The 27,829-nt window shown below is 43.1% G+C and overlaps 2 protein-coding genes across 3 annotated transcripts in view; one reads left to right on the top strand and one right to left on the bottom strand.

Moving 5' to 3' along the window:
- The window catches only part of RAB3GAP1 (RAB3 GTPase activating protein catalytic subunit 1), a 121,981-nt gene extending 119,975 nt beyond the window's left edge, over positions 1 to 2,006 (top strand). For both annotated transcript variants that reach the window (XM_052654549.1, XM_052654541.1), the window contains one exon: positions 55 to 2,006. In XM_052654549.1, the coding sequence (XP_052510509.1) occupies positions 55 to 291 (237 nt within the window). In that variant the 3' untranslated portion in view covers positions 292 to 2,006. The remainder of the gene's footprint in view (positions 1 to 54) is intronic.
- Positions 2,007 to 25,689: 23,683 nt separating this feature from the next.
- The window catches only part of ZRANB3 (zinc finger RANBP2-type containing 3), a 263,334-nt gene continuing 261,194 nt past the window's right edge, over positions 25,690 to 27,829 (bottom strand). The window contains exons 19-20 of the mRNA XM_052654562.1: positions 27,615 to 27,746; positions 25,690 to 25,788 (exon numbers count right to left, since the gene is read on the bottom strand). Coding sequence (XP_052510522.1) covers positions 25,690 to 25,788; positions 27,615 to 27,746 — 231 coding nt within the window. The remainder of the gene's footprint in view (positions 25,789 to 27,614; positions 27,747 to 27,829) is intronic.

Raw genomic sequence — 27,829 nt, 5'->3', positions numbered from 1 at the left:
ATCTAAGTTTCGCGTTCAACTCGCTCTTGAATTTAGCATGTGATTCTCTTCAAGGCTGCAACCATGACTCCAGCGGAGGAGGAACTGAAGAGGATGGGCCCCCCAGAAGAGAAGAGGCAGAACTTGGCAGCAGACTTCCCTCCCCCCGCGGGCCGGGAACTCATTTTGCGCACAGCCGTGCCCCGCCCTGCTCCCTACTCCCGGGCTCTGCCTCAGCGCATGTACAGTGTTCTCACCAAAGAGGATTTCAGACTTGCAGGTGCCTTTTCATCAGATACCTCCTTCTTCTAGCTCTTCTTGAGTCCCTTCACTTGTGGCTTCGGAGACAGTGCTGACCCCTTCTGTGGGAAGGAAGCTGTATCAATCAGAACCTGAGAGGCTGTCAAGAGGACCTGTCCTGTTCAGTGATCAAGTCATACCAGCATCTGAGAGACTTTCTGATGGGCTCCGTAGGATCTTGGTGGGGGGCAGAGGAATGGGCTTCAGCTCTTGAAAGATTTCTGCTCCAAAGAGATTGCCCTTGTTGGGGAGGGTGGTGGGGCAGGGAGGAGACTAAAAAACAGCAGCAGTTCTCTGTACTCACTCCCTCAAGATTGCATTCATTTCTTCTCTGTGACTATCCCATAGGCTGTTGCCCTGCATTCATAGTCTGTATGACCACTTATGTTTATTAGTATCAAGTTTGCAAAGTGGAGTGGAGTATCTGTTAACTCAGATTTCCAGATATTTTGGTAGTAGCTTCTACTCCCAGAATCTGTGTTTTTAGAATCCTGAATGACATTCTGTTTATTCAGTCACTTGGTGGCAATCTTTATTGCACTAATTAACTTTTGATGAGCATTTTGAATATTCTAGGAGAAAGCCTGAAATTTCACCTAGTCTGTGTTTTTCCATGTAACTGTGACTTAAATGTATTCCTTCTGATTAAAAAAAAAATATATATATTAAATGTCACTGCAAATTAGTTTTATATATCTCTTGTAAGGTTTGTTTCTCTGACTTGTTTTGCCTTCAGTGGACTTCCGTGGTGGCCCAGTGGTAAAGAATCTGCTTGCCAAGCCAGGACACCCGGGTTCAGTCCCTGAGTCAGGAAGGTCCCCTGGAGAAGGAAATGGCAACCTACTCAAATATTCTTGCTTGGTGGGCTGCAGTCCTTGGGGTTGCAAAAGAGCTGGACACAACTTAGTGACTAAACAATGACAGCAAGCCCTGTAAGATACCACCAATGCAGGTTGTTGTTCTTTCTTGCTGTACAGCATGCAGTCCTTTTTTTGTAGTTACTGGATGGATACTGTATTTAATGAAGTAGAAATGAGCACATGCTAAAAATATAGCCTCTGTATATAGAGATTATCGTGCAGTTAGTATAATTTGGCATATGTGCTAATATAATGAATAGAAGATAACTTCAGTGAATTATTTTGCTTTTGTATTTTACTTGAAGATAATTGATGGGGGATGTGTGGCAACCAGTGTAAGGATAACAGCAACATATTTCTAGTTACGTGATGATCAAGATTTATCAAGTCTGTGTTGCTAAAATGGCCTCTGTTCAGTAATCTTAAATCTATTTTTAGGCCTAAAATTCCCACCGTACTCCAAAGTTAAAAATGGTTATACTGAAGCATAGGTCTTGGCTATGTAACTTAAAAGAATTAATACAACTCTGTAAGCCTTGTTACATTATTTTTGTAAAAACAAATGTAAATGTGTATACATATATGTATATATAAGCATATATATATATATGTATGTATGAGATGTGGGAGTCCCTGATTGATTACCTTCACAGCACTTTACTCTGAGATGCTGGACTTTGCTTCTGGGTAAACTACATACTACAGGCCCGAAGACTGAGCGCAGTACCAAGTATTAATGGAAAGCTTGTCTTTCAAGGACAGAGTTTGTCTGCTTTATAATGAGAAAGTTAACAACAAAGAAAACATTTTTCAAAGTGGTTGAACTTCGAAAAGGCTTCATGAATCTAATAAAAGGGAAGGTGGTGTTCTCTGGCTAATTTTCTCTTCTTTTCACCCCTCCATTGGCCATTTTGTTCTTACTTAGTTTTATGCTGGTCTCAGATTTTTCCTAAATAATTGCAGCCTGCTGAGTCTTGGCGAAGATCTCAAGAACACATTGTACCTTTTTTTAATGGCAGTTTTTCCATTTTACTTTTATTGTATTTATATGTTTGTTTATTTTAAAACATTTTAAAGTACCTACTTCATATCAGGTACTGTACTAAGCAATGAAGATAAAACAAACCAAACATACTCCTGCCCTATCAGTGACCTTCCTGTCAGGTAGGGAAGGCTGTGGTTACATTGCCAAAAATGGAGAGTGCAGTCAACTCAGTGGTATGAAATGAGGTCCAGGGGTTTGTCATAGTAATTCATTCATTTGTTGTTAATGGAGACTAATACATGCAGTAATAGTGGATATAGGGAGTTATGGGTGAGAGTGTTCAGTCAGGCTGTAGGGATCAGGAAAATCTTCCTAGAGATGATTTCTAGATTGAGAGCAGAAGATGAATAGGAGCTGGGAAATTCCCTGGTGGTCTGGTGGTTAGGACCCCACACTTCACTCTGGGGGCCTGGGTTTGATCCCTAATCAGGAACTAAGTTCCCACAAGTGGCCAAAAATAAAAAAGATGGTGAGTAGGAGCTAAGATGGGAAAGTATAAATTGCAAAGAAGAACTACAATATTTTCACCATCCTTGTATGTTTGCCCCTAATACAATGATTGTGTCGCTGCCCCCAGGAAGTGGAGTTTATTTTTCCAGCTCTTTGTTCTGGACTTAGCCATGTCTTTCTTTGGTCATCGAAGTGTTAGCAGGCATACAGGGTTTGTTATGTAGCAAAAATTAGCTGATATGGGAGGGCGTAGGAAGAGTGTTACAGGTAGAGAAAACAGAATGGGCAGAAAACTCAGAAGTAGAAGAAAATGTATCTTTGGAGAATAGCCAGCATTTCTCTTTGGCTGGGTGTGATACCAGAGTAGAAAGAGGCAAGATATGAAGATGGTAAGGTGCCTGAGGCTAGGTGGAATTCTGGGTAAAAACACAGTTTAAGAAGTTCAGGCCGTTGTCTTCAGAGCATTGGTGAGTTGCTGAAGAGTTTGAAGGGAGGAAATGAGTGAGTTTTAGACCACACTAAATGGATTGGAGAGGCTAACAAAGTATTTACATGTCCTAGGTCTGCTACTAAATTGGAAAGTAGCAATTATATCATCAGCGTTTCTTTTCCTCTCCTCCTTTGTGCTTTGTAACTGTGTTTCCATGTAACTGCTCATGGAAGCAACAGGAAGTATCCTCTCATGGGTCGTGCCCACCTGTATGTTCCTTTGTTATTATTGTTTAGTTGCCAAGTTGTGTCCGGCTCTTTGGGACCCCATGGATGGCAGCACACCAGGCATGTGATATGATCCACTGGAAGAGGGAAATAGCAAGCCACTCCAGTATACTTGCTGTGAGAACCCCATGAACTGTATTTAAAACCCTCTTTAGCATTTGTTTCTCTATTCCATTCATTAGTTTAGCACATGTCTTATTTTGTTGTTGTTGTTCAGTCATAAAGTTGTGTCTGACTGTGACCTCATGGACTGCAGCATGCCAGTCTCCTCTTTCATTCACTATCTCCCAGAGTTTTCTCAAACTCTTGTCTACTGAGTCAGTGATGCCATCCAACCATCTCATCCTCTGCTGCCCTCTTCTCCTGCCTTCAATCTTTCCCAGTGTCAGGGTCTTTGCTAATGAGTCAGCTGTTTGCATCAGGTGGCCAAAGTATTGGCGCTTCAGCATCATCCTTCCAGTGAATATTCAGGGTTGATTTCCTTTAGAATTGACTGGTTTGATCTTGCAGTCCAAGTGACAGCACATGTTTACTGAATGCCAACTATGTGCCAGGTACCGTTCTGGGCAAGGGATACAGCAGTGAACAAGACAGGTACAAGGCCTTCATATTTACAGTGAGGGATAAGTACAATCAGATTATCTGAGTGAGGGAGAATGCTTTCTAGACAGGTGATAAGGGAAGGCCTGTGAGGCAGTGACAGCAGAGACCTGAATGAAGTGAGGGAACTGGCCTTGTGGATGTCTGGGGGATGATCTCGGACAGGGGATAGAAGAGAAGGGGGTGTGAGTGAACGTGGTATGTCAGAGGCACTGAGAAAAGGCCAGAGTGGTTGTAGAGATTATAGTAAGTGAAGGAAGGGAGAGTAAAGGAAAGACAGTTGGACAAACGTGCAAGGACCAGATACACACTAGACATTAGGAGGTGATTTGTTTTCTTGACTGAGAGGGAAAGTCAGTGGAGAATTCTGAATGGGGGAGGGAGGCATGGTGTCATGCTAGAGCACTTGGAAGCTTCACTCTGTTTGCTCTGTGGAGAATATAGTGCGGAGGCGGAGGCAGAAGCAGGGAAACTGGCTGGGACTGTTGAAGGCTTGGAGCAGAGTAGCAGCAGGGGAGGGCGTAGAAAGTGATCAGATTTGATATGTGTTTTGAAGGTGGAATGCACAGGATTTGCTGATAGAATTACTGAGGGCATGAGAAAGGATCATAGATGACTTGGAAGCTTGGGACCTGAGTGAGTGAGTGAGTGAATGAGGCTGTCATTTACTGAGATGGGTACGACTGTGGCATGGGCAGGTTTTAGGGGCTGATGTGAGTAAAGATTTTGAGTTAGGGGAATTCCCTGGCAATGCAGTGGTCAGGACTATGCACTTCCACTGCTGGGGGCACAGGTTCAATCTTTGGTTGAGGAAGTAAGATCTTGGCAAGCCGAATGGACTGGCCAAAGGAGTTTAAAGAGTTAGGATATGTTAATTTTGAGATCCCAATTAGTTACCTGTGGTAGCCAGCATCTAAGACCCAGTTGTTCTCCACTTCTTCTCTCCAGATTCAAACCCTTCTATAGTTCCCACCCCCAAAAATTGTACCAAGACTGGTCTTTGCGACCAACAGAACATGGAGAAAGTGTTGGTATGTGACTTCCAAGATGGGTCTTCCCTGGTGGCCCACTGGTTAAGACATGCATTTCTACTGCAGAGGGTGTGGATTCAGTTCCTGGGTGAGGAACTGAGATCCTGAGTGCCAAAAAAAAAAAAAAATTCCAAGATTAGGTTATGAAAGACATTAATCTCACAGTGCCTTTCTCTCTTGGATTACTCTAGTGGAAGTCTACTGCCATGTCACAAACAACCCTAGGGGGAGGCCCATTTCTGAAGAATGAGGGTTCTGCAAGTGGCCAGATATGCTTGGAAGCAGGTTCTCCCCAGCTTCAGAAGACTGCAGCCTCAAGAGGGACCTTGAACCAGAATTACCCAGCTAAGCAGCTCCTGGATTGCCAACCCTCAGACACTGTGAGATGATGTTTGTTGTTTAAGCTGCTCAATTTGGGGGCCATAGGTTACATAGCAACAGATACAATCAGTCCCATCACTTCATGGCAAATAGATGGGGAAACAATGGAAACAGTGGCAGGTTTTATTTACTTGGGCTCCAAAATCACAGATAGTGACTGCAGCCACGAAATTAAAAGATGCTTGCCCCTTGGAAGAAAAGCTATGACAAACCTAGATAGTGTATGAAAAAGCAGAGATATCACTTTGTTGACAAAGGTTCATATAGTCAGAGCTATGGTTTTTTCAGTTGTCATGTACGGGTGTGAAAGTTGGACCGTAAAGAAGGCTGAGCAATGAAGAATTGATGCTTTCGAACAGCGGTGCTGTAGAAGACTCTTGAGAGTCCCCTGGACAGCAAGGAGATCAAACTAGTCCATCCTAAAGGAAATCAACCCTGAATATTCATTGGAAGGACTGATGCTGAAACTGAAACTTCAATACTTTGGACACCTGGTGTGAAGAGCCGACTCATTAGAAAAGACCTTGATGTTGAGAGAGATTGAGGACAGGAGGAGGAGTGACAGAGGATGAGATGGTTGAATGGCATCGCCGATTCAGTGGACATGAGTTTGAGCAAACTTCAGAGGATAGTGAAGGACAGGAAAGCCTGGTCTGCTGCAGTCCATGGGGTCACAAAGAGTCCAACATAACTTAGCACCTGAACAGCAGAACAACAATCAAAAGTGATTAGATTGGAGTTTAAGGAAAAGGTTAGGGCTTGTGCTATAAACTGGGAAATATGGGCATACATAGTACTTAAGCTGTAGAACAGTATTGAGACCCTTCAGAAGGAGATGCTCTAGGGACTGAGCCAGAGATCAGAAAGAGGAGGACAGCCAGAGGATACTGAGGAGGAGGATCCACTGAGGTAGAAGGAAAACTGGAAGTGTGATTTCCTAGAAGCCAAGAAAAAAAATCTTTTCAGGGAGTAGTTGATGAACTGTGTCAAATGCCACTGAGATATTAAGTAAGATGCAGACAAAGTACTGGCGGGTACCTGTGGTTGCAAAGTAACAAAGGCATCAGAGAGGAAATGCAGTTTTGGGAAAGAACAGAGGTGACTGCCGGAAGCCATGATTGTGTCCCCTCCAACTGTGGGCATACTTAACACTTCTGGCCTAAGCTAGATGGGGTTCTGGTTGCTGTGCACTATTCCTTGCTGGGAACTGGAGAGCAGGGGGCAGGAGGATAGGTTGAGGACTGGGGCAAGAGTATGGAGCCAGTTGAGTCTGTTACAAGCCATCTGTGACCTACTCTTGTTGCCTGCATGCAGAGTAATGGATAGGACTGGGCATTTGGCAAGCAATGAATGAATGAGTGGATGCCTCTTGGTGGCAGAACTGTTGTGTTTGAATCTTCTCAACTCAATTTCTTTGTCACTGGGCACCATGAAACCAGAACATTGCAGAATATTAGCTCCTGAAAGCCAGAGGCCTGCTGCTGACATTGCTCCAGCCCTGAGAAGTGGAGCTTGGCATCAGCCTGCAAAAGTAGGCTCGCCTAACTCAAGAAATGCAAAATAAAGCTAGTTCGTATTCACATAACTTCTTTGCCAGCAGTGTTTCCCCTGGGAAAGCTTCCCCGGGAGCTTGTGATGTCTGACCGGTGGTCATTGATAAATTCCCCAAGTGAAGGCTCACCTATAGCAGGGACCATTCCCAGGCTGAGCTTATCTGCTTAGGTAAGCAGCTGGACAGAAGACCCCTCCTTGGTCCCTACCCAGAGAGGACAGGACTTGGCACAGTCCCTGACTCATTCTTTGGGGTCATGCTCCTCTTGGCCCCTCCCTGAGCCCAACCTCACCAGTTCCTGGCGGAGATCCTGATTCTGACTCAGAGGCACGTGCCCTTCCCCCCCACTTTCCAGCTGAGTGAGCCTCTCTAAGAAAAGTACATGTCTTCCCTGATGGGCTGAAAAAAAAAGCTGAAATTTTTATTACATGCAGAACCATGATAGAATGTTTATTTTCTTTTTAAGTTTTGCAGATTTGTTTTCATCTTTGTTCCAGAACAGGTAAAGCGAATGACTTGTGAGGGAGATGTTTGCAGGCTGGGCTGGTTGGTGCTGGAGATGCTGTTAGTTGTGTTCAAAGCTGTTGAGTTTAGTGTCTGCAGTATGTAGCAGGCTTGTGATAAAAACTACTTCCCAGGAGAGAAAAAGAATTCACCACTGTTTTCATTTCCTAAGGCTGCAGTAACAGAGTATTGCAAACCGGATGATATTAAATGGTAGCTATTTATTGTCTCACGGTTCTGGAGGCTCCCAAGTCAGAAATTAGAGTGTTGGCAGGACCCTGCTCTCTGAAGCCTCTTTCTGGGGGGAGGCTCCTTGCCTTTTTCTGGCTTCTGGTGGTTGCTGGCATCCTTGGTGATTCTTAGCTCCCAGTTGCAGTACTTTAGTCTCCGCCCCTGTGGTTACAGGGCAGAATATGCCTCCTGCCCCTGTGTGTCTGTGTCTCTCTTTATGACACCAGCCACCCCACTCCAGCACAACCTCATCCGAACTAGTTACCTCTGCAGTGACCTTATTTCTGCACCAGGTTACAGTCAAAGGTACTAGAGTTAGGACCTCAGCATATCTTTTTTCAAAGGGGGCTGAGGTCACAATTCCACCCATGAAAGCATTGCCCAAAAGCCACCCAGATGGACGGGGGCTGCCCTAGTTACTGGTGAGCCCTGGGACTTGATGACAAAGGCAGGGGCCTGGCTCCGGAATGTTGGGTTCCAAACCTCTGCCCTCTCATCAGCCACAGACACCAAGCTGCTGCTGAACCTCCTCCTCCACTTAAGTGGGGACAAAAGTACCCAACAGATTGTTACAAATATTCAACAAGATGATGTCTGAAAAGCACCCGGCATGGCTGGGTACTTAGGTACTAAACGGCCTAGCTGTGGATGAGTGACTGCTTACCTGTTGGCTGCAAGTGGAGACACATCCAGTGTTCATAGAGATGACAAAACAAGAAGAGGGACCCTGAAATCTCTACCCACTCAGCAAGTGAGTGGTTTTCTTCTGATTTCCTTCCCCTTCCTTGGCTCACAGGCTCCATGGAAGAAGTTACTTAAGTTTAAAGGCCAAGTAGACATTGTCGAGGCAGATGGCTGGGGTGGGCAAGTCGAGAAGAGTCGTGCCACATTCCAGGCCTCGGGCTCATCTGCGGAGACCCCGCCCCCGGTGCCTGTGCGGCCAGAGTGGAGACGGAAGCGGCGGCTGGTTCATGATCCTCACAGGCCCCACTGGGGAGTTTGGAGCTGATTGAGTGAGAGCAGAGAAGCTCTGGAAAGTTTTCAGTGGAGTGACAGAGGTGCAAGCCTAGAGTCAGACCCATCACTGGTGACCCCAGTGTGACGTGGTGGTGGCCTTGGCCATGTTGGTGAGGGAGTGAGAGATTCAGCAAGCAACACCAGCAGGACTTGGAGAAGCCCGGGAGGGGGGCGGTGAGAGCCAGGGTGGGTCTGGATGTCTTGCTCTGACCCAGGGGGCCAGCTGCTTGGTTGGGAGAGGAGTTTGTGCCTTGTATCCAGCCTGGCACAGCCACCTGCCTGCGCAGCAGCCCCCAGCAAGGGCCCTGCTCTGTGCGCTCCAGTGCGATCAGCACCCTGTCAGGTGACACAGGATGGGCTGCTGTCTCCTGAGGGATGCCCTGTGCTCCGTGTCCAGGAGCCCCCGTCCCATTGCCGGCTGGTGATGGGTGGGAGCGTGCGACTTTTCCTTTGCCTGAGCGAGAGGCCTCCACTGCACATGGACTCTCTTGTGTCAAACACTTGTCAGGAAGGTGACCTGGGCTGCTGCTGGGGGCCAGTCAGACCTGTCTAATCAGCGATGGAGACATGGATCAGAACTTTTCTTAACTTCTTCAGCCATTTGACAGTTTGAGTAAATAATGACTTGTCAGTGCTATTTATTCCCACTCCTCTTTTTCAGCCCTATTTCTGGCCCAGAACACTCTTTATTTTTGTCTGTGTTACATAAGGAGGGAACAGCATTCTTAGTAACCCACTGTCACTCCTGTGTTATCTTGCCTACATGAAAAAAGGAAGTATTTTTAGAGAGTGAATTTCCCAAACGTTCTCAACTGTTCTGGACTGGAGGGATAACGTCATGGTGGGAGGGCAGCGTGAGGAGAAGCCTGGTCATTTTCTCTTTGGCTGGGGCTGACCCCTTTACCTTGGAAGCTGGCTGGACCTCCTGCCTGCCTAATGCTACCCTGGCCAAGAGGCAGGGGCTCCTCTCTGCACCGGTTTAATGTGTTCAGCTGGTTCTGGAGCCTAGGAATACCCTTAATTGATATTCTTCATTGTTAAGGTTGGAGGGGGTACAAAACGAGTACAAGCAGTGAACCCCTCTTCTTCAGCATCCAGGTGACAGGCTGGATCCCCTTAGTGGGATGTCAAACCAGGGAAGCCAAAGCACTCTGAATAAGTTTAAAAGGCTCCTTCCTGGCAGCCCTGGGAAGGCACATGTAGCTTAGCTGGCTGTGGTGTCAGAAGGCAGCTTCCATGGAATGGGTGTGAGCCGGGCAAGCACAGTCCCAACAGGATGGGCTCGGCTGAACCGCAGAGTCTAAAAATAAACCTATCCAAAGAGCCTGAGTTTCAGGTCTTGCCATCTGATTGGAGAGCTGGACATGTTTCCTTGCTGTGTTTATGAGGTTCCACAACAGTGTTCTGGTTGAAAACCACCCTCAAAGCTGGTGCACAGCCTCCTATGGGGAAAGCCTACTGACCTCTAGGCACAGGGCTGCAGCTGGGAGGAGTCCCCTGGGTTGTCATGGGAAGCGTTCACCCAGTGAGTCCTGTGGGAGAGTCTGGATACTCAGATACTCCTACCCTGAGGAAATGCACCTGGGCCCATGGGTGCAGGTGTTCTCCTAGCCCTCCCCCTACCTCTGTGCAAGAGGATGATTCTAGGTCGATCTGTGACCATCACATGTGCCGCTCAGGTTTAGTGATGGGAGGAGCTGGGCAGGGTGCAAGCATGGCTAAACTGAAGAGAGAGCTGAAGGGCCTGGCCAGATGCACAGGAAGGCCCGAGGTTCAGTCCACGCGCCTGTCTCAGGTACAGCATATGGTGGCATGGCATGTGGTCACTTGGCTGATGAGGGTTTGAGTCATGCCTAGAAGCAAGAAGGTTAGTGGGTGACTCTAGTTGACCACCCAGCATCAGCCTATCCCTCAGTGTTCACACAGGTTCCATGTGAAAAAACTGGCCCTAGAAAGAAAGCAAGCTAGAGAAGAGATTTTTAAAAAAGATTTTTATTTATTTTTGGCTGTGCTGGGTCTTCATTGCTGCACGTAGGCTTTCTCTAGTTACAGCTAGTGGGGGCTACTCTCATGGTGTGTAGGCTTCGCATTGCAGTGGCTTCTCTTGTTGCTGAGCTTGGGCTCTAGAGCTCATGGGCATCAATAGTTGGGGCTCGCAGGCTCTACAGCGTGAGGCTCAGTAGTTGTGGCACACGGGACTAGTCACTTCTTGGCATTTTGGATCTTCCCAAACCAGGGATTGAACCCTTGCATTGCAGGGCAGTTTCTTAAACACTGGACCACCAGGGAAACCTGAGAGATTTAAATAAAAGGGTGACTGGATGTTTGTGTTCCCCTAGAATTCCTGTGTTGAAATCCTAATCCACAGTGTGATGGCATTAGGAGGTGGGGTCTTTGGAAGGTGATTAGGTCATGAAGTGGAACCTTAATGAATGGGGTTAGTGTTCTTATAAAGACACTCCAGAGAGCTCTCTCACTGTTCCTGCCAGATGAGGACACAATGGGAAGTCAGCAGGTGGCATTCCAAAAGAGGGTCTTCATAAGAGGTTGGCCATGCTGGCACCATGATCTCAGATTTCCAGCCTCCAGAACTATGAAAAATCATTTTCTTTTGCTGATTGGCCATCCAGTTTATGGTATTTTGTTAAAGCAGCCCAAGCTGACTTAAGACCAGCTGGCTTTAAAGAATGGTTTTCAAATCTTTAGTTGGTTAGTGATATGGGTAAAACAATATAATATAGCATTAATGGCTGAACTATATAAATGACTTCAGGCTTATATTTACAAAATCATTGAGGATCATATATTTTTCAATTTCATGGGGAAAAGCATTGGTTAGTGGGATGCAGTTGGGGTCTTTTGGTGGTAAGAAATAAAAGTTCCCCAGAGAGCAGTGAGGACCATGCAATGAAACTGAGCCATCACAGGCCTGACCATGGCGTCCAGAACCTGGGTTTTGGGATTTGGGTCAGCTCTAGAGAAACTTAGCAGCAGGAATTCGCAGCTTCTCCTCCTAGTGTTTGGCTATGGAGGCACCTTGGCTCTGAGTGAACCGTCTTCCCGTCCCAGTCCCAGCTGGCCTCCTCTTCTTGCCCAGCTTGATCCCTCTGGGAATCAATGCATGGCAACTTCTTTGCCCTCTGCATCACCACCTTTCAGTACCAGTTTCTGTTGATAACTAGCTTGATCTTGCACTTTTCCAGATCTGTAGAGAAACACCCTATCAGTCCAGTTTACCTTTTCATCCCAGCCCCATTTGGGCATAATTTGTGAGTCACTATCCAGCCTTGGGTTGTCCCTGCAGCTGTGGTGAGAAGTGTTCATGGATGTGACATGGTCACTGCTCCCTTAGGAGGGTCATGAAAAGGAAAAAGTCCTTTAGAAGACGGTGTGAAAAAAAGACGACGGTGTGGCCGTAATTCCAGTGTGGTTGTGTTTATGACTTTAGTTTTTCCCGAAGGTTTTTATTTAACTTTTTGTTTGGAAACTTAGAGTTGGAAGGATAGTACAAAGAAATCCAGAACATCCTTTATCCAAATTCACCCATTGGCAATATTTTGCCATTTTAGTTTTCTAGGCCAAGTTTTTAATACATCTGTGTTAGATAAAAACTATGAATCCTCCATCCCCCCTCTGTCCACCTTAACTTTTTTCCTCCCCACCATGCTCTGATGGAGGGAAATGACAAAAACTGTGTTGGGTCAACTCTAAGGAAAGAACTTGTCAGAACAGTCATGGAGCTGATTTAGGAAACAGGTTTTCAAATTTGAATCCTCTTTACTAGATGTTGTGTTTATCCAGTGATATTTTTATTGCACATGACAAAATCAGTGCAATTAAAGTTTAAGGAAGATAAAGAAAATGGCATCCTAGATACTCTGGAAAAAACCATAAGCAACGGAAATCCTGGGTAAATATTCAGTGTCTTTAAATGTATACTATACATTTAATGTATACTATACAACAGGAGATCTTGCATTATGAGATAATAAGACATTATAATGTTACAGTAATTAACACTGTTGACTCAGAGTAGTTCGACAGAACAGATGAGAGACCCAGACATAAAAGGAAACTTAAGTTCTGATAGAGATAGTAAGGCAAGTCAGTGGGGAAATGATAAGATACTCAATAAATAGTGCTTGGACAAGAGGTTAGCCTTGTATCTTAAGAGGGAAGAGAAATGAAATTTGACCCATACATCACTCCATGCTAAAAAATAAATTTCTGGTGGATTAAAGACTTATGTAAAAGGAAAACATGAAATGTTTAGACTACTATGTGGGAAAGTAGCTTAAAATTTTTCAGGTAGTGAGGTCTTCTTAAATCTCTTCCATAAAGGAAAAGATTGATAAATTTGGCTACATTAATATTAAGGACTTCTGTTCAACAAGCACCATAAAGAATGAGAGACAAACCACAGACTGGAAAAAGATTCGTTACACTGAGAGACCATTTCACACTTACCAGATAGGCACAGATTTTAAAATCAGATGATATTCAGGGGTTGACAAGGATTTCCAGCAACAGGCACTCTTATCCATTGCTGGCAAGAGTGCAGGTTGGTACAGCTTTGGAACAGTTTTTCATTCCCTGATAAAATCTGAACAAGTACATACAACCCAGTAACCTGCTCCTGAGCATTTGCTCTAGGGTGTGGCTCTCAAAGTATAGTCCCCAGGCCAGCAGCCTCAGCATCTCCTAGGAACTTGTTGGAGATGCACGTTCTCCATCCCCTAGACCCGCTGAGCTGGATGCCTGGGGCTGAGGACAGTGGTTCTGTTTGTGGGAAATGGAAGACAATGTAACTGGGGGACAGCACAGGTGCTAAAGCTACTGAGGATGCTGGGTTTATTGCTGTTCATCTGACTGTTTTAAAACCCAGTAGACTCGCTGGGAACTGAACGTTTCAGTCACCTAAGATGTATGACTGCATGCTGTGCGGTGTTCAGTTGTTTCTGACTCTTTGCAACCCTGTGGACTGTAGCCCGCCAGGCTCCTCTGTCCTTGGAGATCCTCCAGGCCAGAATACTGGAGTGGGCTGCCATGCCCCCTCCTGCAGGGGAACTTCCCAACCCAGGGATCGAATTGAATCCAGGTTTCCCACATTGCAGGTGGAGTCTTTACCATCTGAGCCACCAGGAAAGCCCCAAAATACTGGATTGGGTAGCCTATCCCTTCTCCAGGGGATCTTCCCAACCCAGGAATCGAACCGGGGTTGCCTGCATTGTGGGCAGATTGTTACCAGCTGAGCTCCCAGGGAAGCCCTACCACGACTGTGTGATTGAGAGGTAAATGAAATGACGAGCAAGCTGGCTCAGCATGCGGCCAGTTCTGGGGGTCTCGCTGCAAGATCCAAACTGGTCCATGAGGCAGTTTGATGCCAACTTGTGGAGGCCTACGTATCTACCTTGGCTTAAGTGTGGACGGGGACAGTTGTGGACCTTATCACTGGGTGGGACTTCAGACAGATTTGTAGAGAGGGTTAAGAAACGTGGATGCCTGCTCTTAGACCTGCCTGCCATTTTGCCACCTGCCTCACCCTCCACTCTGTGTCTCCTCTCACACAGGATGAGACCTGTGGCTAAAGGCCATACGGTGATGTCTTATATGCACCTTTTTATAGGTATGGAACAACAAAAAAAGGTTTTGGTTCCAAACAGTCATTTTTAAATTCTCTTAGTTTATTTACATGAGATATTTAGAAAGGTCATCTATCTTTACCCCCAAAACCCTTGTAACAAATATTTCCCTGCAATAATGAGAGATGGTAAGTAGGTCATTCAGCTACACAACAGAGGAGATTTAACCTCTTAGCAATAATACCCACCTATAGGAATGTCTTCCAGACAGAACTTGAAAATGTAACACTGCCACCTCATTGGTGAATTTGGTCTCTCTCAGTAATTATCTTGGACTAGATCATTGAGCAGAGAGAAAACTTGCTGTTTGTAACCACATACTTATTTGAGTTTGGATTCTTAAAAGTTCTTCTTGACTCCAGACAGAAGGGAAATAGCCCGAATGTGGCACCTGCTGGGTCCTGTTGGCCACCCACGACTCAGCCCCATGTGCCGAATCCCATACCCAGTGGAAAAGGCCTCTCTTAGGTCAGTGGGTCAGTTGGTATTTTCCGAACAGTCAGAAGAGACTTTCATTGGGGAACAAACATGGATGGAACAAGGAACAAGTCTGAATGATGTTTTTAACACTTTAAAGAAAGTGCCCACTAGTTGGGGGCCCTTCTGGGCCCTCCCCTCAGACTCTCTGGGAGTGAACTGTCCACTTTGCCCCATGAAGGGTATTTTACCATGAGGGGTACTCTGCTTGGGCAGAAAAGTTTACAACTCATTTCATAAACAAGGTAGGGAGTGAGAACTCACCGACACTTGCCCTGCGATTAGGCTTTTAGGCCAACGGCTTGTGAGTGAGAATGAGGAGGAGGCAGGTGAGGGCCCAGGCCACCTCCTTCCTTTCCCCACAGAACGGCCCAGAGGATCAATTCCAGTGGTGACAGGAGTGGGAGAGGGTTCCCTGAGTCACCCTGGGCTTTCGGCAGAGAAGAATAAGCCTTCTCTTGTGAGGCTACTGTGTGTGCGTGCGTGCTCAGTTGCTAAGTCATGTCTCACTCTGCAACCCCGTGGACTGCAGCCCAGCAGGCTCTCTATTCCTGGGATTTTCCCAAGCAAGAATACTGGAGTGGGTTGTCATGTCCTCCTCCAGGAGATCGTCCCAACACAGGGATCAAACCCTCCTCTCCTGTGTCTCCTGCATTGCAGGCAGGTTCTTCACCACTGAGCCACCTGTGAAGTGAAAGTCACTCAGTCGTGACTGACTCTGCCACCCCATGGACCATACAGTCCATGGAATTCTCCAGGCCAGAATACTGGAGTGGGTAGCCTTTCCCTTCAAGGGATCTTCCCAACCCAGGGATCAAACCCAGGTCTCCCACATTGCAGGCGGATTCTTTACCAGCTGAGCCACAAGGGAAGCCCAAGAATACTGGAGTGGGTAGTCTTTCCCTTCTCCAGTGATCTTCTTGACCCAGGAATCGAACCAGGGTCTCCTGTATTGCAGGCAGATTTTCTACCAGCTGAGCCTTCTGGGAAGCCCACTTAGGATTGTTTTTTTGACAGGGCAGCTGGTGTGAGTATCCTAAAGTGATTAATAATGGAAAACAAGGGAACTGATCCCACTGGTGTTTTATAACGACCATCCTCAGTGGTCATGTGGAGGGGATCAGAGGAGGCAAGCCTGGAGATACGGTCCTGGGAAGATATGCCCACTGTCCCTCTCTAGGTATGTGGACGCTACCAGTCCCTGAGTGTCAAAGGTAACTGCCAACCAAAAATTAGTGTTTTGGCTTGTTCCTCATGGAGACTTCTTCTATTGTTTGTAGCTTAGGTTAAAACAGTGTATGTATATAAAAGAGCTGAAGTCTCCCGGAGCTCAGGAGGGATGGCCTTCCTCCCAGGATACGTCCATCCTTCAGGGACAACATCCAAGGCAAGTATTTTACGTGAGGACTGGGGTGGACCACCCTGGGAAGGACTTCATGAGCCCTTTCAGCGAACACCTTCCCTAACAGCCTTTTCCAGAGATCCTGTCATGGGGCTGCTGGCAGAGATGAGGGTCTGAGGAGCAAGTGAGGATCTTGGCAGGAGGCCTCTCAGGGAAACGTCCACTAGGCATTCTTCTACAGAAGTGTCACGTTTAACACCAGGAAAACGGTATGTAAGTTTCCTGAACTCAGACCTAGGATCAGGGTCAGGATGAGAAGGAGGCACCCAGGAGAGTGGAAGGAGCCCCTGGGCAGGTCCCAGCACCTACAGGTAGGTAAGCGCACTGATGCTCCTTGGAGATACCTCTGTGCCACCAAGTACTTCTGAACAGGGTAAGCAGTCATTCACGTGGCAAAATGAGGAGATGGTGTCTGCCTTTCGTTTGCCATAGCATTCCTAACATTCAGGGCAGCTTTACAGCAAAGCTATGCAGTAGGTGAAACCTATCTTAGAAATCCTGCTGTTTGGGAACCCACCCTTCTGTCTAGTCATCCAACTCACCAGCTGATCAGGTCCCTTCCTTATACACCCCATCCTGCAGGCCACCTCCAATACATTTGCCCAGCTCTTCACAGACTTATGCTAGTTAATCCAATGAGTTACCTCCTGCTAGTAGAGAGGAGGCCTGCTGTGATTGTCAGGACACGTTATACAACAAATATAAAAGCTCTTTGATTCTGCTAGGTTGCAGAATCTTGAAGGGCATGGACCATGTTTTACTTGTATCTTCCTTTAATCCATTGAACCTTTGCACTATATAGGATTATTCCACTTTAAAAAAAAAAAAAGGAAGAGTCGACAAAAGTACTTTTACTGTTATTTCTCTTATCTAAGCCAGGTACCATTTTTACTATGAACTAGTTCAGATTCCAAACATGTATGTTAAAAAGCACAAAGAATGCTAATGATCACTTGCAACCTGAAACCTGGCTTTAGAAGGAGAGCATTTTCAAACATTGAAAGGCTCCTGTGTCCCCTCCTTGATCACGTGCCCTTTCCTCCACCCCCCCAAATTTAACCACTCACTCTGAGTTTCCTGTTAGCTACGCCTTGCTATTCCTTGTACTTTCACCACATAGGAATGTGTTCTACAGTCTCAGTGTACTCCTTATCATGTTTTGTGTGTATAGCAAAAACTGTGTGTAGTCTTCCTGACTTGCTTGTAGTTTCTGTTTATGAACTACTCATGTTGATGTGCATAACCGAAGTTCACTAATTTTCACAGCTGTGTACTATTTTGTTGTGGAATATTTCCAGTTTATCAAGTCTTCTGTTACAAATATTTGGGTGGTCCAAGAGGTTTCACTACTCTAAACGGGGCTCTGTGAACATCCTGGGGACCACTCCTCGCCCACACCTAGTTTCTCCAGTGTGTGTACCTAGTGAGGGGTGTGCGTCATCAGCTTTATTAGAGGATGTCATGTTGTTTCCAAAGTGGCTGAACTAATCTATACTCCCACTCGTTCTGAATGAGACTTCTTTTTACTCCATATTCTTGCTAGCTCTCAGTACTGACAAAGATAATTTTTTTTCTTCATCAATTCAATGCATGTGAAATAGTTATCTTATGATGGTTTTAACCTGCATTTATGGAGGTTTACCATCTTGGGTTAGGTATCTTAAAAAAAAAAAAAAGAAGTTTTGTCTTGCTCATTAAGCAAAATTATAAATAACTTTCCCTGAAGCACCTGGGGCTTACAAGTCCATCCCCACAAACAGAGAAAGATCTTCAGGGTTGTAAAGGGAAGCTGAGCTGCTACCAGCATTGTTATTCAGAAGTAGTGGGCTCCTTGCTAGATTGAGTGTGAAAAGTCTTGCTGCTTCTGAAATGGAAGACAAATCCCAGTGACTTGTGTAGACTCCAGACCCTTCTGGAACCATTCACCTTGACAATACAACTCATTCATGTCTCATTTTATTTTAGTCTTCCCTATTTTTTCCTTAGTTAGCTTAAAAACCAGTTACTTTTGTTGATCCTTTCTGATCTATATTTCATTAATATCTTTTCTGATCTTTATTAATTCCTTCCTTCTGTTAATTTTTGGACTTAATTTGTTCTTTTTCTAGTTCTTGAGGTGTAAGGTTCAGTTCAGTTCAGTCGCTCAGTCATGACCGACTCTTTGCGACCCCATGAATCGCAGCACGCCAGGCCTCCCTGTCCATCACCAACTCCTGGAGTTCACTCAGATTCACGTCCATCGAGTCAGTGATACCATCCAGCCATCTCATCCTCGGTCGTCCCCTTCTCCTCCTGCCCCCAATCCCTCCTAGCATCAGAGTCTTTTCCAATGAGTCAACTCTTCGCATGAGGTGACCAAAGTACTGGAGTTTCAGCTTTAGCATCATTCCTTCCAAAGAAATCCCAGGGCTGATCTCCTTCAGAATGGACTGGTTGGATCTCCTTGCAGTCCAAGGGATTCTCAAGAGTCTTCTCCAACACCACAGTTCAAAAGCATCAATTCTTCGGCACTCAGCCTTCTTCACAGTCCAACTCTCACATCCATACATGACCACAGGAAAAACCATAGCCTTGACTAGACAGACCTTAGTCGGCAAAGTAATGTCTCTGCTTTTGAATATGCTATCTAGGTTGGTTGTAACTTTTCTTCCAAGGAGTAAGCATCTTTTAATTTCGTGGCTGCAGTCACCATCTGCAGTGATTTTGGAGCCCAAAAAAATAAAGTCTGACACTGTTTCCACTGTTTCCCCATCGATTTCCCATGAAGTGATCAGGTTGTTTATTTACTTTAATCTCTTACTGTATGAATGTTTGCTGTACGCTTTCCTCTGAGAACTGCTCTTGCTACATCCTACAATATTCAGTATGTTGTGTTTTCGTTTGCACTGAAATAATTTTTCATTTCCAGTTTTGTTTCTTTGACCCAGGGGTTGTTTAGAAGTGTGTTTTTAGTTTCCACATGTGTGTAGACAGTCTCACTTTTCTCTTATTTTCTTGTTTCATTTTATTATGTTCGGAAAAAACAGCTGCATGATCTGTAATAAATTTGCTAACATTTTTGTGTGTGTCGTCTATCTTGTGATCTGGCCTAGATGATGTTCCACGTGCAGTTAAGAATGTGTATTCTGCTGCTGTTGGGTAGAATGTTCTGTATATCTGTTAAGTCAGTTTGTTGAAACATGTGCTTCAATTCCAACATTTCCTTTTGATTTTCTGTGTGGATGATCTATCCATTGGTGATAGCGAGGTACTGAAGTCCCCTACAATTACTTCAGTGTTGTCTGTTTCTCCCCTAATATGTCTTATTATTTGCTAATATATTTTGGTGTTTGGGAGTTGGGAGCCTCTCTATATACAATATTGTATTTTCTTTTTAAGTTATTTTATTGAAGTATAGTTAATTTTCAATGTTGTGTTAGTGATTCAGCAAAATGTTTCAGTTATACATAGACATTCTTAATATGTGCTGTGCTTAGTTGCTCAGTCGTGTCCAACTGTGCAACCCCAAGGACTGCAGCCCGCCAGGCTCCTCTGTCCATGGGGATTCTCTAGGCAAGAATCCTGGAGTGGGTTACCATGCCCTCCTCTGGGGGATCTTCCCACCCGGGAACTGAACTGTGGTCTCGTGCATTGCAGGTGGATTCTTTACCAGCTGAGCTGCCAAGGAAGCCCACATATTCTTAATATATGTTATATATATGCACAGTATATATACTTTTTCAGATTCTTTTCCATTATAGGTTATTATGAGATATTAAGCGTAGTTCCCTGTGCTATACAGTAGGTCCTTGTTGTTTACCTATTTTATATATAGCAGTGTGTATATGTTAATCTCAAACTCCCAGTTTATCTCCTCTCACTCCCCACTGGCCCCTGTGGTAACCATAAGTTTGTTTTCTGTGTCTGTGAGTCTATTTCTGTCTTGTAAATAAGTTCGTTTGTATTATTTTTAAAACTATTCCACAAATAAGTGATATGGACTGGAAGAAACACAAACTGGAATCAACATTGCTGGGACAAATATCAATAACCTCAGATATGCAGATGACACCACCATTATGGCAGAAAGTGAAGAGGAACTAAAAAGCCTCTTGATGAAAGTGAAAGTGGAGAGTGAAAAAGTTGGCTTAAAGCTCAACATTCAGAAAATGAAGATCATGGCATCCGGTCCCATCACTTCATGGGAAATAGATGGGGAAACAGTGGAAACAGTGTCAGACTTTATTTTGGGGGGCTCCAAAATCACTGCAGATGGTGACTGCAGCCACGAAATTAAAAGACACTTACTCCTTGGAAGAAAAGTTATGACCAACCTAGATAGCATATTCAAAAGCAGAGACATTACTTTGCCAACTAAGGTCTGTCTAGTCAAGGCTATGGTTTTTCCTGTGGTCATGTATGGATGTGAGAGTTGGACTATGAAGAAGGCTGAGCACCGAAGAATTGATGCTTTTGAACTGTGTTGGAGAAGACTCTTGAGAGTCCCTTGGACTGCAAGGAGATCCAACCAGTCCATTCTAAAGGAGATCAGTCCTGGGATTTCTTTGGAAGGAATGATGCTAAAGCTGAAACTCCAGTACTTTGGTCACCTCATGCAAAGAGTTGACTCATTAGAAAAGACTCTGATGCTGGGAGGGATTGGGGGCAGGAGGAGAAGGGGATGACCCAGGATGAGATGGCTGGATGGCATCAGTGACTCGATGGATGTGAGTCTGAGTGAACTCCGGGAGTTGGTGATGGACAGGGAGGCCTGGCGTGCTGTGATTCATGGGGTCGCAAAGAGTCAGACACGATTGAGCAACTGAACTGAACTGAACTGAACTGAACCTACTTCAGTTAACATGATAATCTCTATGTCAATCCATGTTGCTGCAGATAAGATTATTTTCTTTTTATGGCTAACAGTCTTTGTATATATGTATTTACCACATCTTCTTTACGCATTCATCTGTCAATGGACATGTAGGTGGCCTACATGTCTTGGATACTGTAAATAGTGTTGCTGTGAACACTGAGGTATATGTATATTTTTCAAATTAGAGTTTGTCTTTTCCAGATATATGTCCAGGATATTACAGTAACTATTTTTAGTTTAAGGAGACTTCATACTGTTTTTCATAGGGGTTGTACCAATTACATTACTGCTAACAGTGCAGGAGGGTCCTTTTTCTCCTCACTCTCGTCAGCATTCATCATTCACTGTTTGTAGACTGTTTGTTTGGTGATGGTCATTCTGACTGGTCTGAGGTGATGCCTCTTTGTAGTTTTGATTTCGATTTCTCTAATAATGAGCAATCTTGAGCATCTATCTACCTTTTCGTGTGCCTGTTGGCCATCTGTATGTTTTCTTTGGAGAAATGTCTATTTAGGTCTTCTGCCCATTTTTTGAATGTTGTTTTTTTTTTTCCACATTAAGCTATATTAGCTGTTTGTCTGTTTTTGGAAAGTAATCCCTTGCTGGTTGCATCATTTGCAGGTATTTTCTGCCAACCTGTAGATTGTCTTTTTGTTTTGTTTATGGCTTCCCTTGCTATGCAAAATCTAAAACTTATTTTAAAATTTTTATTGGAGTATAGATGCTTTAAAATGTTAGTTTCTGCTGTACTGTAAAGTGAACCAGCTATATGTATACACATATCACCCCATTTTAAAATTTTCTTCCCATTTAGGTCACCACAGAGCACTGAGTAGAATTTCCTGTGCTGTATGTTAGTTATGTGTTTTATACATAGTAGTGTATATATGTCCATCCCAATTTCCCAGTTCACTCCACCATCTCCCCTCCCCACCGGCTACACCCCTCATATCCATATATCCATAAATAAGAAAAAAAATGCCATTTGCAACAACATGGATGGACTTAGATTATCATACTAAGTGAAATAAGATAAAGACATATCATACGATATCACTCTATGTGGAATCTAATTTTAAAAAATGATACAACTGAACTTGTTTACAAAATAGAAACAGACTTGCTGCTGCTGCTGCTGCTAAGTTGCTTCAGTCATGTCCGACTCTGTGCACCCCCATAGACGGCAGCCCACCAGGCTCCCCCGTCCCTGAGATTCTCCAGACAAGAACACTGGAGTGGGTTGCCATTTCCTTCTCCAATGCATGAAAGTGAAAAGTGAAAGTGAAGTCGCTCAGTCGTGTCCAACTCTTAGCGACCCCATGGACTGCAGCCTATCAGGTTCCTCCATCCATGGGACTTTCCAGGCAAGAGCACTGGAGTGGGGTGCCATCTATGGGGTCAGATAGACTTATAGACTTAACAGATATAAAAAACAAATTTATGGTTACCAAAAGGAAAATGTGGGAGCAGGGATAAATCAGGAGCTTGAGATTAACATACATTATATATAAGATTTACATACTACTATATATAACATAGATAACCAAACAAGGACCTAGTGTATATAGGACAGGGAACTCCATATTATGTGATAACCTATATAAGAATCTGAAAAAGAATGAAAATATATATGTATAACTGAATCACTTTTTGTACATCTGAGACTAACAACATTGTAAATCAACTGCAAACCAATAAAATTAAAAAAATAGACCCACCTACCTATGGTCAATTAATCTGTGACAAGCAGGGGAAGAATTTACATTGGAGAAAGCCTTTTCGTTAAGTGGTGCTAGAAAAACTACATGTAAGAGTGAAATTTGAGCCCACTGTAACACCATACACACACAAAAAACTCAAAATGGACCAAAGACCTAAATGTAAGGCTAGATACTATAAAATTCTTGGAGAAAACATAGAACAATTTTTGATATAAATTGCGGCAGTATCTTTTTTGATCTACCTCCTAGCATAATAACAATTAAAAATAAAAATCGGACCTAATTAAACCTAAAATCTTGTGCATAGCATAGGAAACCATAAAAAAAGGAAAAGACAACCCTCAGAATAGGAAAAAAATATTCGCAAATGAAGCAACTGACAAGGGATTAATCTCTAGGATATACACACCGCTCATGTAGCTTGATATCGAAAAAACAACCCAATCAAAAAATGGGCAGAAAAATGGTATATTTGTTCTACTTTCTCAAGACTGCTCTGGCTATTGGTTCCATACACATTTTAGGACTTTTTTTCTGTTTCTTCGAAAATGCCACTGGAATTTTGATAGGGATTGCATGAATCTATAGATTGCTTCAGGTAGTATGGCTATTTTAACAATATTAACTTTTCTGATCCAGGAACATGGAATTTCTTCCATGTGTTTGTGTCTTCTTCAGTTTCTTTCACCAAAGACGTGCAGTGTCAGTGTACAAAGCTTTCATCTCCTTGGTCAAATATATCCTGAGTGAGTGAGTGAGTGAAAGTCACTCAGTCGTGTCCGACTCTTTGCAACCCTGTGGACTATAGCCCACCAGGCTCCTTTGTCCATGGAATTCTTCAGGCAAGAATACTGGAGTGAGTTGCCATTTCCTTCTCTAGGAGATCTTCCTGATCCAAGGATTGAACCTAGGTCTCCTGCATTGTTGGCAGATTCTTTACCTTCTGAGCCACTAGGGAAGCCCTATTTGTAATGTTTTGATGCTCTTATACCATTTTTAACTGGCATTTTGAAATCAGGCATAGAGAGAAATGATCTTCATGGGTCATTTCACCTCCAACTCTCATATAGTTCCCACACTGAGAATTTTCTCCCTAGAATTACCACTTTAGTTTTATCTAAAGAGCAAGCTCCACTCAAATCTGACCTACTTAGACCAGCCTCACTTGCAAATATCTCATGCTGAAGGAAAAGTAGCATGCTGGCTTCTCAGCTCTCAACTGTGAGGGATCCTTGGTTACCCTGGCAATGAGGCAGAAAACTGCAAAGAGCCTGACCAGCAAAGCAGAAAGAAGGCCAAAGAAAGCCCAACTAGTTTTAAAAATGAACTGTAAAATTTGATTTCATACAAGGGGCTTCCCAGGTGGTACAGGTAAAAAAATCTGCCTGCCAATGCAGGAGGCGCAAGAGACATGGATCAGGAGACGTTTGATCCCTGGGTCAGGAAGCCCTGGAGAAAGGGAATGGCAACTTAATCCAGTATTCTTGCCTGAAAACTTCCATGGACAGAGGAGCCTGGCAGGCTACAGTCCACAGGATCACAAAGAGTCAGACACGACTGAAAACACGCGTTACGTCATGTCAATGAAATATTGTAAACTTAAAAAAACTCTGGAAGATTAATGATTGTATAATATTAGTCCTCCATGTTGTGAAATACAAGCTACTAATTAAAACTAAAGAGTACTCAAAACTAATGTTACATCCAAACAGTATTTGCAAACAGGCCTTTTGTTAATGTAGTTCTCCCTTGACCCTGTACTTTGTGAGTTTTGACATATTGATTCTGATTCTCTCATGATTCTGACGTATTGCCAGATTATGTCTTGGTTTTCTTTCATCATCACTGTTTTATGTCTGAGTATCAATTACATTTTAATGTTACCCTTGCAGTTTTTAAATATTTATCTCCATCTGATTGTACTTTAGAAAAAGTGTTTTATCATCATCATCATCCCTTTTAAAAGAGATTTCAGGGGGACTTCCCTGGTGGTCCAGTGGTTAAGACTTCGCCTTCTAATGCAGGGGGTGAGGGTTCAATCCCTGGCAGGGAGTTAAGATTCCACATGCCTCAGGGCCTAAATAAATAAATATATAAATAAATATTTAAAAAAAAATAAATAAAAGAGATTTCAGGAATACCCTTTTAATAAAATAGGACTTTAAAACCAGAAAATGATAACCTTGAGACAAAGAATGCTTTGACAGTAAGCCTAGTTTTATGCATTAAGACAAATTAAAAAATGAAGTTTAAATGGCATTTTGGTGTTTTAAAACATGTTTTAACAGTTACTTCAGTCAGAATCCCTGAATTGTCCACAAACACCATGGGTCCAATTAGGTTATTTTCAAAAGCATCTTTTCAATAAAGACAACTGGCTAAGAAATAAAAGGAAGACAACACTCAAAATATGCACCCCAGGTTCATTTTGGAGGCATTTAGTGAACAAGAATCTCTCCTGCATACTAAGCAAGGAGGTCATAATTGGTCTAGAATTCCTGAATAATGATTTTGCCTCCAAAATTTCCCTTATGGCTTTACAATGTTGCATTTTGGCATGTAGCAGTCTATGACCAATACTAACCCAGTAGCCTTTTTCAAGTAATTGAGTATATTTTTCAAAAACAATCTATGCACAATACATAAGGTGATTAAGGTATAGTCAGTGGAAATTGAAAGCTTAACAAAACTTTACTGAAATATAATGGATATCAAGAAGATCATAGAAATATTTAGTATTGTATTTCAGTTTGTTAAGTACTTTCAAAAAGTATTAACATGAAAAGCATTTAACATTAAAAGGGAAGATGAATTCTTTTTTGTGTTTTGAAATTTTTCACTTTTAAAATATTAGACAAGCACAAAAAAATTTGGTGAATTCTCCACATACAAACCATATGTCATCCATTTAAAAATGTTTATGCTTCATTTCTTTACCAAAAATCGTGTGATGTCTGATCCATGCTTTGATGCTAGAGATTGTCTTCTCACCTGGCTTCTTTCCTTGGCTTGTTGGGCAGTTCTCTAAAAGTTAAAAAAAGTAATGCATGTGTACACATGTTAGAATTAAAGTACTGGCTATAGCAACTCAAAAACTCTGTTAATTCTGAAAAAAACATACATTATCACCACACTCATGTACCAGTGCTTTGCCCTTAGTGGGGTCACTAAGCCAAGTAACTCTGAGGTCTAGGTGTGTGCCCAACCTAACAGCCAAGACAGTGCAAAAAACAAAATGAGATAGAACAGAATTGGATTCGTTTGCTAATATAAATAACATTTTTCATGAGACTCTAAAAAGGTGATTACAAGAAGGCACAGCATTCTGTTTTGCTGTATCTTAATTTTCTTACAGATCTTGACTGTGCCAGCAGTTTGCACAGTTGAGAAATCAAATTACCTTTTGCTCAACTGAAGTCCATGTATGTGTGAAGTTATCCAGGTAGAAGGGGTACAGAGAAGAAAAAAAGGTTAAAACTAAAAGCCCTTTTTATGACATGATCCTATTTATGTAAAAGGTATTTACATAATTTTTACACAATAAAATTTGTGAATAAATTGAGTAATCTGAAATATTAAGAGGCTAAGAAAGTGCTCATATGATATGAACACTGGCAAAGGATCTGAAAAATTCTCAAAATGTAAATACAGTTGATTAGCATTTTTATAAATATCAGGGTCTTTAAAGTAAAGCCTCTAGGTTAGCAATTTGAAAGCAATAAAAAATATGTTTCTGAAAAAGATTTTTTTTCCCCCTTACCTAACCCATTTTGAAAAAATTACAAGTAAACAAAATAATTCTTTTTTCACCACAGCAGCAATACCAGTGCAGTTAAACAGGCACTTTTCACCACCAGGATCGAAGGAGCATATCTGAGTACGATCCTTTTGGAAAACAGCATGGAGAAAATTCATCTCCTGCAGTCTCAAAACTTGACTCAAAATATTAAAACTTGACTCAATGATTTTACAACTGAGTATCTTAAGGAACAACCTCGAAATGTAAAAAATAGCTTGTATACAAAAAAATGTGGTTGGCAGCATTGTGTATATGAACTAAAGAATGTAAACAACTTCAGTGTTCATCAGTATGGGAATGGCGTAACTACAGTAGAGATGTAGTCAGTACTAATATGCAGCCATTTTAGATGATAAACACTGAATGCTTATCATGGGAACATGGGGAAATGCTTAAATTTTGCCATAAGTGGAAAAAAAGTTGGGTACAAAGTTGCACATTAAATGTATGCTGCTTTCTAAGATTATATCTTAACAGGTAGATCCTGCGACCTTTTGCTTAACTACCTGTTAAAAATTCATCCTAGTTGACAGACCATATTATGTTATTCTTTTCCTTTCATTTTAAGCACTAGGTAAGTGCTCCAAGATGTACCAAGATTAATAGGTTTCATATTTAGGTCAACAGTGTAATGCCTGTATGTGGAACTGAGTTGGTCCTAGAGATAATTTATTCATGTTCTCAGATATTTCAGGACATATTTAGTTGCAGATGCAAACATATGCCACTGTCCCAATTCACTGAACTTCTAGTTTGAGGGTCTGGGTCTTCTCAAAACTGTGCAATATGTAAGTTGTATTCATTTTCTTCTAGGTAGTGGTGAAAACTTCCTGGTCCTAGAATAAATCGAAAGGGAAGCAGTTTCTTTTTCATCTGTGACTGAGAACTTGCATAGACCTCAAGAAAAAACTCAAGTGGTAGGTAATGAAAAGAATAAAACACATCTCAGATCCCAGACCATATAGATTCATCCATATAACCACACCTGTATGCACAATTTCCAACTAGCTGTCTTAGTATGGGGTCAGATGTGTCTGCAGGCATCACTGACCTCTCTGTGGCAGACTGTGCAGAGGGTCTGCAGGTTGTCCAGGGAGCACTGCCCTCCTCCACCAGACACAGGCTTGATGTGGTCCACCTGCCAGAAATGCCCTTCCCCTGGGTTTCTTATCATTTCATTAAGCTGTAATAAGAACACAGCATCAGCAGTTTTCAACATACACTGTGGGAACTGTTGGTTCTGAATTGTGCCATCATGTTTACACA

The sequence above is a fragment of the Budorcas taxicolor genome, chromosome 2 (genome assembly GCF_023091745.1).
Source record: "Budorcas taxicolor isolate Tak-1 chromosome 2, Takin1.1, whole genome shotgun sequence".
In the NCBI taxonomy this organism is placed as follows: domain Eukaryota; kingdom Metazoa; phylum Chordata; class Mammalia; order Artiodactyla; family Bovidae; genus Budorcas; species Budorcas taxicolor.
The sequence above is the reverse complement of the archived record's forward strand: the minus strand, read 5'-3'. Positions and strand labels throughout refer to the sequence as shown.